Source organism: Amphiura filiformis, chromosome 12, assembly GCF_039555335.1.
Source record: "Amphiura filiformis chromosome 12, Afil_fr2py, whole genome shotgun sequence".
Taxonomy (NCBI): Eukaryota; Metazoa; Echinodermata; class Ophiuroidea; order Amphilepidida; family Amphiuridae; genus Amphiura; species Amphiura filiformis.
In genome coordinates, this window is record NC_092639.1 from 49,641,475 (window position 1) to 49,654,238 (window position 12,764).

The following is a 12,764-nucleotide window of genomic DNA, read 5'->3' on the forward strand; positions in this document are numbered from 1 at the left end:
TGAGGTGGTATAGGGCAAAATGAAAGGGTTATATTTTTTTTTGATATATAGGCCATTCTATCACAAACTTTACGTTAAGTTGAATCCTGCTTTTAACTATAAGATATTAATGTATTTACATTGGTATGAGCTAACTTGTCATAACTTATTTAATTATACCCTTCAGGTGGTACTACACCCCTTGATAAATATGTGACTATTTTTGCATTTTTCTCAAAAAATAATAACAAACTAACCAGTAACAATAGTCACGTATATCATAGGGGCAAAGAATCCAATTACTACACTGGAATTTCAGTGACTCAAGACAAGCGGTACGTTATTTATGATAAGAAAAGAGGTACCGCTATAGAATGTACGGTACCTCATTTCTTAACATATATAATGAACCACTTGTCTTGAATCACTGAAATTTCAGTGAAGTAATTGGATTCCTTGCCCCTATAACATATGAAAAAATGCAAAATTAGTCACAAAATTTATCAGGGGGTGTAGTACCACCTTAAACATTCTTGACATAAACATTACATGGATTAATTATCCCGAAAGAATGGGCCATTTGATGTTCGTTGATATCAGATTGTTAGGATAGTGTGGAAGATTACAACGTGTGGTGTACCACTATGAAGACCTGATGAACCATTCTTTCCACAATAGGACAGTATAGTTAAATATAGTTTGCTTTAAGAATCAGAACAAACTAACAAATGAACGAACGAACAAATAAAAAACTGATAATAAATGAAGACCTACGTGTCTGTGCCCCTCCATTCTGTGCATCACCAGTCGGACCTGCGGTATCCACAGTTCCACCATTAGTACTCGCATCTTTAGGCACAAGTTCTCTCTCAATCAATCCATCGTCTTCTTTCTTATCAAGCCATCGTCCACATGCGAAGTGTAATCTCTTGCCCAGCGTTGATGGCGATTCTAATTCGACATTGTCAAGCATCCAGCCGCCACCGAATGCCCCTTTGTTGTCATGACCAATCCTAAATACATGAAAGGTGGGTTACTTTATTTTAGGCAGTACAAAACTTTAGGAAATAAGATATACAGGAAGGGGTATTTTTACACATATCTTTTCCAATAACACATCTTTTCTTTAATTATTGGTATTTTCATTTGCTTGTCAACTTGGATGTTTGCCTTGTTTACCAAACGCCCATGGTTTGTAATGCACTCCAAACCATATAATAACAGGATAAAAACCTATATGAATATTTGAGTCACATTATGAACCTACTTGTTGGGAATTGCTTTCACAAACATTGGTTAAATTTTCACACAACACTGGCCGAACATAGTTGCTTGCCCAACAATATTTAGATTGCTTAATGGTCTGCGTGCTAGCCATGCCTTCAACGGAAAAAGTTTTGAAATATTTGAAATATTTTCTCAAAACATCAAGAGCTATCTTAAGAACTACTGAACCAATACTAGGCGTGTTTGTTTTTAATGCATTTTTCATGCCGATTCCAAATATGGTCATGAAAATTTACATTTCTGAATTTTTTAATTAAAAAAAATGGAATCATGTCGTCTGCAGTCGACTATACACGTAATGACACAATACCTACCTTATTTTCTTGACATCTCCCACTTTTGGAGCTTCCATTTCAAACTCATCCATGTTGCCTCGTTCAAACTTATCCTTATGTGTTTTAGATTTCTTCAGAGTTAGTTTACCTAAAATGAGACAAAGTCCGCAAGGAAAGATCAAGTTAATGAAAGAAAGCTTCAGAATAAAATTGCCATTACAAAACGTTGGGATTGTTATGTGTATTAGGTTTAGAATGTCCGGATCAAATATGATCTGGTTTAAGACCACCTTTGAACTAATCCCATTCCAGATTAATTCGATCCAGAATCCAACTCAATTTCGATCAGGGCCGGATTTACCATTGGACCAGATATGCCCGGGCCCAGGGCCCCCAAATTTTGGGGCCCTCAAAATGGCCCTGTGCATATTCCGAAATTTTCGATCCATTTCAAGTTACTTTACAATCTAAACAAGCAAACACAATATGTTTCAACAAGTTAATAAACACATATTTTTGGTTTTGTTCAAAACGTCTAAATAACATTTAGGCCTAAATGTCGGATTATATAACTGTAAAAAAAACCCGGTTTTACAGCGTAAGACCACTACAACAACATTTTTAAAAACAGTTGTTGTCAAAATAGGATTGTAAAATATTTTGAGCAAACAGTTTTGCAAATGTATTGTCAACACTTAAATGACATTATATTGGAATATTAATATTCAAAAATGTTTTTGTATGTTATTAAAACGTTTTATACCCTTTATATAACCCAAAATTGAAACATTTTATGCAAACGTTTTGTGTTTGCTAAGAAAATGCTGCATGTAATTTTCTAGCTGCTATAATGTACTGTTTGTTTTATAATATTTTAAGATAGACCAGTTTAGGCCTTTCAGATAAGAATAAAAACAAAATATATTTGGGTTTATTATTGTCTTGAACATACCCGTATCGATATCATCTCCATAGATAATGATGTGAACATTTGCATCAGTGCCTGCGTTTTTCACGTCTGACGTGGTCACAAAGATGTTGTAGGTTTCGGTTTCAGCTAGAAAAAAATTGTTAGAAGTATGTCTTGAAAGTGCCATACAGTAAATAGGGAAACTAACTTTATATGAATATGAAGATGATGCACGAAAATGATTCAAGAACGGGCGAGTTTACCTCGGTTGTTATTTTACTACTACTGAGTACTACTACGACATTTCCCAATTACTTCTGCTGGTGTCTTTTGATACAGTCGTTAACTTAATTGATTTATAATTGATTATCTTTCACCTGTTTTACGATTTGGTCAGGAATAGAGGGAGGTTATCCGTGTTCTATAAGCTGCCTATCCTATCAGCGACTTCTATACCTTGTTTAGGACTTTCAAAAGAAGTACCTGCATGGGCAACCGTGACTGTTTCAAGATAGCCCGCCAAAGTCGTGCATTGAATTGGTTTGAATGAGGAATACTGCGGAAACCAGCACCTTTTATTAGAAGTCACACATGAGCAAAGTGGATTACCTCTATTGATGGTATAAATATTATATGACAACCAAAATTAAATTATACGCAAATATTCCCTCTTTGATCTGTTGATAAATAAATATTATATAGTTACGTTTGGCTAGTTTGGCTCCCTTCTCGCCCGGTGCCAGGAGTCGTTCAATCTGGCCGTCACCCTTCTTCTTGTCAAACCATTGCCCACATGGGAAATGCAGTCGTTTGCCTATCGACGGTGCTTCTATTTCCACGTTGTCCACCATCCAAGCAGCGCCGAATGTATCTTTGTTGTCATGACCGATTCTGAACAAGATTAGAAGAAACAAAATATGAGAAATTTTATGAAGGATTTATAAATTGATAAGATTTGCTGTCGTGACATGTTCTGGGACATACTGTAAACGATAGGAACAGGGACACTGATACTACTCGAAATTCAAACCAAGTTAAGAACCTTCAGGTATGTGAGATCTGCATGCCATATTAACAATGTGGTTACATACGAGAGCTTTGATTTAATAGCAAAACTGAAAATTCTATATAGCAGTCACTCAGTGCATTTTCATACTAAGTCTCAAATGGTATACTAGTGCCAAGCTGTTCCAATGTGCCAATTTCCCTCGAAACAGTAAGCAGCATAACATGAGAAAAACGGATCCTTTAAAGATGAGCATTATTTAAGAGAATTTTTAGTAGCTTACTTAGTACATTAGTATATCCCAGCAAACACAAAAAGTTCGCAAAAGATTGACAGAACATGTTTAAATGTCGCGTTATATGAATGGTATGAAGGGTATTATAACACGTATTAATAACATGTATTCAAAAACCTTTTTGAAAATTTGCTGCAAAACATTTTAACATAATTTATTCAAGCGTTGATAAAATATTTTTCAAAAATGTTTACCAACAAATATTTAAACTACCATTTTGACAACACTTTAAACATGTTGTTGTACTGATTCATCCTTCAGCACGGTTTCAAATGTTTTCATGACCTTTAACCGGACATTTAATGTTATAAAATCATTTTAACCAAAACCAAAACAAAATAAAAATAAGTAACAATGTTTTGATGATATTATTCCAAATTACAAATCAAAAACCTGTCTGTTTTGCTTACAATTTAGAATAACCCAGCAAATACAAACATGTTTTTAAAACGTTATAAACGTGTAGTCAACGCGTTTTGGTTTCGGTCAAAACGTTTTAATGACATTTAATGTCGAGTTATATAAAGATCATGAAAACATTTCGGAAACGTTTTATATAAATAAATACAACAACATTTTTAAAATGCTGTCAAAATGTTATTCCAAAATGTGTTTTGGCAAACATTTTTGCAAAATATTTTTTCCAACGCTTATTATTTTGCATCAAGTTTTCAAAAATGTTATCTGAATGTTCATAAAACGTTTTATACCCTTTATAACCCGACATTTAAACGTTTTCTGTAAAACGTTTTGTTTTTGCTCAGAACCAACCTGATGTTCTTGATTTCTCCCACATTGCCCGTCTCCAAGTCAAATTCATCCGTGTTGCCCTTTTCAAATTTATCCTTGTGTGTTTTTGATTTCTTCAAGAATTGTCGACCTACAAATAGTAAGATCATCAAAATCGAGGTTAGTTCACAGCGATTGGGTTGGGAGAGTTACACACAATGAGCTACATTTATCATCATAACATATTTCCAGAAATTAAAGAACAACGAGTGCGTGATCTTCAATTGAAAAATACACTACATCAATTCCTTACCGATCGAGTATTCGCCGTTGAAGTACTTATGCATTGAACCATAGATGTCTGCAGAATATTCATATCATACTAATCACTCGCACCTGTAAATGTAGTATCTTTGAAATGAGCGGTATTGTATTGAATCTATGATTGCAGAGATATGTAGGTGATGAGTGCCACCTGCTTGTAGTGCAGGGCGATATAGCCTATTCAAAAATTGAATTCATCTATTGCTATGGTAGTTAACCCTGTTACATCTTCACTTCTACGGCGAATAGGCCTACCAATTTGTAACATCTGTCGACATCTTGTGCGATCATATACAGAATTTCATTCCACCTATTTCGCTCTTAAGCCTATATACTTAGATATAATTTCATCCGTACTTTATAGAATTTGATATAAATATATACTTTTAATAACGCCAGACTAACCTGTGTCGCCATGTTCACCATAGATAATGATGTAGACATTGGCATCAGTACCAGCTCCTTTCTCGTCAGCTGTGGTTACAAAAATGTTGTAGGTCTCCATTCCATCTGTTTTATAAAAAAAAAAGTAAAATGGTTAAATTAGTTGGTGGAATTAACTACCTGTATAATTATATAATCTAACACAAGCTAAACACCATGTGTTTAAAGAAACAGGTGTTTAGAGAGTGTTTAGAACGTGTCACTATTTCAAAGTAAAATGATATTGTCATGTTTTTTATTTTTTATTTTGGTTTCAAAAATACCGTGAACATAAAATATGGAAAACAAATATTTTTAGTTATTCCTAAATACTTTTATTTGTTTAAAAAGTGTGTACATATATATTTAAAAAGTGTTACAGCTGGACATTTAGAACATAAAACATTAGATTTACAGTGCAAAACTGAGTCCAAATAGTTATAAGGTCACATATACCCAGTTTTGAAATTATTTGAAAAAAAAAAGTTTTGAAATTATTCCTTACGTTCTAGTGGAATGAGTTCCCTCTCAATCGCTCCATCCTCCTTATCTGTATCAAACCATCGCCCACATGAGAAGTACAATCGCTTGCCATGGGTTGAGGGGGACTCTATCTCTACCCTGTCTAACATCCAGCCCGCAAAACCACCCGCATTGTCATGACCGATCCTGGGAAAAAAATCAGAACATTGTTGATTATGGTAATATAGTAAATAGATGTTCACTGTTTTTGCAGTATTTAGTTTACAATAGGCCTACAACTTCTGTATATTGCACACACCAAATTGATTAATTTGGGCTTAAAATTTATTCACCGCTTCAAATTATAGCATTTACAATATAATTTCAAAATGTTCTAAATATCTATCTCCGTAGAACGTATATACAATGGGATTCATTGAAATTTAACAAAGACTTAAATGTTACAAATAGCAATAAGAAGATTCACGAAGTTGCAATTTGTATATGCTTGGCCTTTAATAAAACTGATCAGCAATTTTCTTTTTATCTGTCATTCAAAGTATTTATATCCGTCCCTCTGTTCAGAATAATTTCTACCCCCCCCCCCCCCACCCATTTGTCATTTTAAATATTCCAAATCATTATTTAACAGCTGGTCTGTTCAAAATCATTTCTACACCTCATGTTAGCATTGTCTTAATATGTCATTTCAAATCAAATTAGATTCTATTAACAGCTGGTCTGTATATATACAGAATATTCACCATTATTTTATATATGTTTATATTAATTTAAGTTCCCAGTGTGCAATTATTTATATGTAATTTGGTGTTTTATTATATTTATTTCAAAATATTTTAATGTTTCTGGTGCACTGTTTATGTTATTTTGTGTTTTTATAATATTTAAATCAAATTGTAAATATTCTGTAATTCAGCCACTTTGCTGGCTGCAATGTGAATTTGAATCAATATAGGCTACTCTACTCTATATTCTACTCTACTCAACTGTACTTATATACTATACTATACTATACTATTATACTATACAATGTACGACATTCTTACTTGATCTTCGTAATGTCACCAACTTCAATTGCCTCCACTTCAAACTCGTCCGTTTGTCCTGTTTCAAACTTATTTTTGTTGGTTTTGGATGACTTCAGGAACTGTTTACCTGTATTGGAATAAAATAGTATGGCATCAAGTAAATTCACATGTAGGCCTATATAATTTTTTTGTTTGTTTACAAATAATTGTAGGTTATTTGTCTAAGCTAAGGTATGTCTGTTTGTCAAGAAAAGAAAGCAAAAACGATCAAAATCAGGAGTACAAAATAGAGAATAAATCTTCATCCATAAACGATTGCCACTGAGGGTCGTAAATAAGGCAACTATTATGTATAATTATTAATTTACATTTAAAATAGACTTAGTGATTTATTAAAGTATTATTTACAATATTGTTTCATGCAGGCCAGCCGAAGCCGACCTATACACTCGTCAGAATATGCTAATTTATGTATAATTATTCAACGCCGACTATCATTTGTGACGTGTCATGTCAAAAGTAGACACTTTTGGGCAGGTTATCAATTTTGAGGTTTTTACATATCTTACATATAGAGATATTTTGCTCCACAACACCGTTTTCCCCAATGAAATCGGACATTCCTAAGCGAAGATATTGAGTTTGTAAGTTATGGTATTTAAAAAATGGAAATTGAGATATCAGCCTTTAAAAATAGTATTGACAATGTTGAGAGCAGGAATTACCTTGAAAAATGTCTTAAAAATACAAGATGCCATATTTTTAACATTAATAACATCACAAATTTGCAACAAACCCAAATTGTGAAAAAATCACCCCGGGCAGATTTTTGGCTATTTCTCCATTTACGATCCTGCCCAAAAGTGTCTGCTTTTGACATGACACGTCACATTTTTACAGTAGCAACCCACATGCCCCTGTGCAACAGCTGCGAAGTATAATATATTGGGAACGGACTTAACAGGGTGCAACATTTTACGTTAAAACGTTCTCTCATGTTTGAATGGCATACCTGTATCTACTTCATCTCCGTGGATAATAACGTAGACGTTTGCGTCAGTGCCTGCTCCTTTCACATCTGATGTGGTCACGAACACCTTGTACGTCTCCATTTGACCTAAAAGTAAAAACAAAATAAAAACTTCGTAAGAACTTAATCAACTAATAGACAAAAATTCGTAAATATAACGTTTCGTTTGTGGATTTTTTTTTTTTAAAATTGCTTTCTTAATACTTTTAAAGAAAGAATCAATGGATAATTGGAAATTGTGGTCTATACAATATGGTGCATAAAATGCATTTGGGTATATATCAACGAAGTACTTGAAAACATACGTTCCACCGGTGTAAGTTCTCTTTCGATGAGACCATCGTCCTCCTTCTTGTCCAACCATCGGCCACATGGGAACAGTAATCTCGTGCCAAGACCCAGTGAAGGTGCTTCTATCTCAACTCTGTCTAACATCCAGCCTGCGAAACCTCCCTTGTTGTCATGGCCAATTCTAAGGAAAGAAAGATTGATATTGTGACGAGAGACTCGAGTATGTACAGGTGAATGAATATGTAATCCCGATTCCAGAAAAATACAGCATTGGGTAAAAAAAATTAAATTGTTTATAAATTGCTTAAAAGTGAAGGATAAGTCATTCAAATTGTCATTTGGTATTTTTGAAATGAAAAATTTGGCAAAACGCAAAGAAAACAGCAGTATTAACGAAGTTGAAGCCCCATTCAATTACATGTAATTTAGATACTGTCAGTAGGCCCTATCTAAATTACAGATTCATGTAAATTCCTTATTTTTGTCTTAAATACACGGCTTCCGACTGAACCACTAACAGGCTATGTTTACATATTTATGACAATGACAAAACTTAATTTACGATATGGTATAATATCCAAAATAGTTATATTTTATTAAAAGTACTCTCTTAATGTAAAAGAGTGAAAAACATTCCTCTTTTCCAAGTAATATGAAAATCACTCCTAAAAGAGTGAAAACATGCACTCCTAAAAGAGTTTCCACTCTTTCAAGGTATGCTATAAGGATTACTCTTTTTCGAGTAATGTCCCTTATACCATGACAGAGTAGTTTCCATTCTCTTAGGAGTGGTTTTCACTCTTTTGGATTATTGATTTCCACTCTTTTCACTCTTGTGAAGAGTAAGATTTTCACTCTTTTATATTAAAACAGTATCAATTCATAACCAAAACATTAATAAATGTTGACTTACTTTATTTTCTGGATCGCCCCCACTTTAGGTATTTTCACTTCGAATTCATCTGTATCTCCGCGTTCAAACTTGTTTTTGTTGTTTTTGGATTTTTCTAGGAATGTCTCACCTGTGAATATGATTGGGTGAAGATCAACGTTTAACATTATTTTGATCATTAATAATTCTCTAAACTACTAAGACAGTACATTTCTTAGGACTATTTTGTGTAGATCGTAACTGTCGCTTATGTCTTTTATTATTATTATTATTATGGCTGCTTGAAGTAGTTGCAGATTTGTAATGTCATGAAACAAATTTACAATTTTTGGTTTTATTTTCGTCCTCCCCAAAACTTGGGCTTTGCCCGCCGTGTGTCGATGTCCTCCTAACAAAATATCACATAAAATCCCACTCTTTGGACAGAAAAAAAAGCTAAATTGTAGGCACATTTCCGATATTGCCCTCCGGTTTTACTTCCCTCCAAACCCTTCCAAAAAGCAGCTTCCCCTTGCCCTCCATGGGCTATGCCGCTGGTTATTGATTTCGAATCAAGTTTGCGTCACTCAAAAAACAACAACAAAAACATACCCGTGTCTCCGTCTTCCCCAAATAGGTTAATATAGACGTTAGCGTCAGTACCGGCACCTTTCTTGTCAGACGTGGTCACAAAGATGTTGTAGGTTTCCATTTCACCTGGGCAGAAAAATATATAAAATTATGTTGATTTTAATATAAGTATTGCTTTACATCTATTTCTCAAAGTTATGCGGGAAGTTATGTTGACATAAATTATGTAATAATGTAATATAAATATTTTTAGCTCCAATTTATATATAGCAAGAAAATTAAAATCAAAAATGGTAAAAAAGGCTAGTGTAAGCATACACAACAATAATAGTAATCTTTATGGTAACGAAAGTGGCATTTTGACGAATTTAATTAAAAATTCCTAATCATAGAAGTAAACGAGATTTTATTTTTCTTCTTAAAAAGCAATTGTCAAGATGCATATATATAGAGTCAAATACCCAAAGCTGGAATCAAAATTGACTGTAAATGTGGCTTTTAAATATTGTGTCAATTTGTTTAGTCGTAAAAGTCTCTTTCATCCATAAATAATTCACGAAAAATAATATACGCGAGTACAAAATAATAAAAACGTTTTTTCTCCATGCACTGAAGCACTTTTGTAATTTCAAACTCTTCCAGTCAGTGACTGGTAGGCTATCATAAGCATGTTTTGAACAACATATGCATGGAATCAAAAACAAAAATTGCATTGTGATTAAAAATTATCACTAAATTCTTAAAATCAATAATAATTATTGTCAACATATGCTCAATGTAATATAATTGCATTTTGCGAGTTAATATTAAGGCTAGTGTGATGCCAGGCCATATTTTCCAGTTTTAGCAATTTAACTAAAACTTAAAAAACCGTAGTGTATGTCTTAATATTAATGCATTCATCTTATAGGAAACGAGTCAAGGAAGCCACTAACTACATTACTATTTTCATAGATCTTACAGTATATCAAAACGAAACTGTATCTTCCCTCTCCGAGAGAAATCGTGCATATCCCTTATCAGGCCTTGGGATATTCTTTGTATAATTTATACTATAAATGGTTATTTTGTATGTTACAGTCCCGCAGTGGCGTAACGTCATAAGGGCACGGGGGCACGTGCCCCCAATCGATAGCAAAATATAGAAAAATCCCATAGGAAAATGACCAAAAACAGCTTGTGCATCCCCCCCCCCATCATGGTCGGTGCTCCCCCTCCTCAATATGATGACCTATACGCTATGCCAGAGTCCCATTGTCCTTATTTACAGACAACTCCTACGGGGAGTCTCAAGAGTTACGGTACGAATTTGGTGAAGTAATGACATACCATAGACGACTTGTTTCCACGCCCTTATAGCCATGTCCATACCCTTTCTAAGTTTGTCATTTTTCTTAACCAACTCTTCATTTTGTACCCAAAGTTCACGTAGTTCTCCTTCTATTTTTTCAATGTGCTCGTCGTAACCTGATTTCATGGCTCCTATTTTGAGACTTAATTCTGTCTTTAATTCGTCTATTGTGTTACTCATAATGGTCAATTCCTTGTCCATTGTCTCTGATATGACAGATTTGAAGCAGTTTAGAAATTTCTCATCTGCAGTTAGCTGATCCATGCCTTCTTCAGCTATTTGTTACCTTCGTTTGTCTGTTAATTTCGGACATCTTTTCAGCTTTTATTTAATTGTCCACAAAATCAGTAATAATAAGATCCCCAATAACAGTATCATCATCAATATGTGGCGTATTGTATTTCATATGGTGTAGTACTGGTTACGGCTGCAGCGGTTTTAGCCTCGTGGTTCTATCTCCTATCTGATAAATGCATGATTATCCAGACCGATAAAGCACGTCCGCATCGAGTGAAATCGAGTGTATACTGCCTATTATTTGGGTAAATCTGGGAAAACTTTTACACAAGTTGTAAGTCATTCTCTACATTACATAAGAGTAGAAGAAGTTATCAGGAGTGCACAACAACTTGATCCCCTTGGATCAAGGACTTCTCGCTACAGAAAATCAACCATTCCAACACCTGGTTTTAGCACTTGTGGATCATTTAAATTCATTTATACTAAACAATATAATTTATTTAATTTGAAAATGCAAATTCATTCTGTTATGATGCAATTTTAGAATCTGGTTATGTCACCACGTCTGCCTCCCTCTGAAGTCGCTTATCATAATGCTCATATGCATCATTCGTATAAAGCACAGCTCGTGGGTGACGTATACCTGATTGTAAAACCTAGCCGTTGAGAGCTACATTTAAACTGTGACGGTCTCACGTTACTGTCTTGATAACATTGGAAAACATAGCCAAAACCGGGAAAACATACAAACCATTGGACATGTCGAGGAAAATATTTAAAAACACACATACAAAAATAGTAAAAACCACACCAACTTAAAACATAAAATCGAGTTTTTAATGTAATTCTTTTTCTTTCTGTTTTTTTTTTTTGAAGAAACTCTAATATACTCTAAATGACAATGACAAACTATTCTAAAATCAGTAACATCTGTAAACATTTCTTAAACATAAAACAGTTTGTAATGTTTTGTTAAAACCTGGAGAAATATCCAAAAAGCCATACAATAACTTGGCTTAACTAATGGCTACCCAGCAAACACAAAAACGTTTTAAAAACATTTTAAGTAAGTTGCATTTTGGCTTTTGGTTTAGGTAAAAACGTTTAATAACATTAAAATGTCGGGTTATATAAAGGTCATGATAACGTTTTAAAACGTTTTGTATGAAAACACACTACAACAATATTTTTAAATGTTTTCAAAAAATGTTATTGTAAACTATTTTTGCAAACATTTTTGGCAAATATTGTGTCAATACTTAAATAACATTATGTTAAAATATTTGAACCCAGCAAACACAAAATGTTCTTAAAATGTTTTTGCAAAACCTTTTAATAACATTTAAATGTCGGGTTATATAAAGGTCATGAAAACGTTCTTAAAACGTTATTGAAAATATTTTGGGCAAACATTTTTCGCAAAATATTTTTTTCAACCTCAAAATAACATTCTGTTTAGAATGTTTTGTATCAAGTTTTCAAGAATGTTTTTGGAATGTTATTAAAACGTTTTTATACCCTTTATATAACCCGACATTTTGAACGTTTTCTGTAAAACGTTTTTGTTTGCTGAGCAGTAGATTATCAAAAATCAAAAAATGTTTTTTAAGGTTATGAAAACGTTTTATACTCTTAATATACCCTTTATATA

At 33.5% G+C, this 12,764-nt stretch overlaps 1 protein-coding gene across 1 annotated transcript in view; it reads right to left on the reverse strand.

Moving 5' to 3' along the window:
• Positions 1-12,764, reverse strand: part of LOC140166342 (lipoxygenase homology domain-containing protein 1-like) — a 43,724-nt gene that overhangs the window by 5,674 nt on the left and 25,286 nt on the right. The window contains exons 17-28 of the mRNA XM_072189782.1: positions 9,544-9,648; positions 8,974-9,082; positions 8,075-8,241; positions 7,752-7,856; positions 6,758-6,866; positions 5,734-5,897; positions 5,211-5,315; positions 4,524-4,632; positions 3,158-3,342; positions 2,494-2,598; positions 1,581-1,689; positions 754-992 (exon numbers count right to left, since the gene is read on the reverse strand). Of these exons, the coding sequence (XP_072045883.1) occupies positions 754-992; positions 1,581-1,689; positions 2,494-2,598; positions 3,158-3,342; positions 4,524-4,632; positions 5,211-5,315; positions 5,734-5,897; positions 6,758-6,866; positions 7,752-7,856; positions 8,075-8,241; positions 8,974-9,082; positions 9,544-9,648 (1,611 nt within the window). The remainder of the gene's footprint in view (positions 1-753; positions 993-1,580; positions 1,690-2,493; positions 2,599-3,157; positions 3,343-4,523; positions 4,633-5,210; positions 5,316-5,733; positions 5,898-6,757; positions 6,867-7,751; positions 7,857-8,074; positions 8,242-8,973; positions 9,083-9,543; positions 9,649-12,764) is intronic.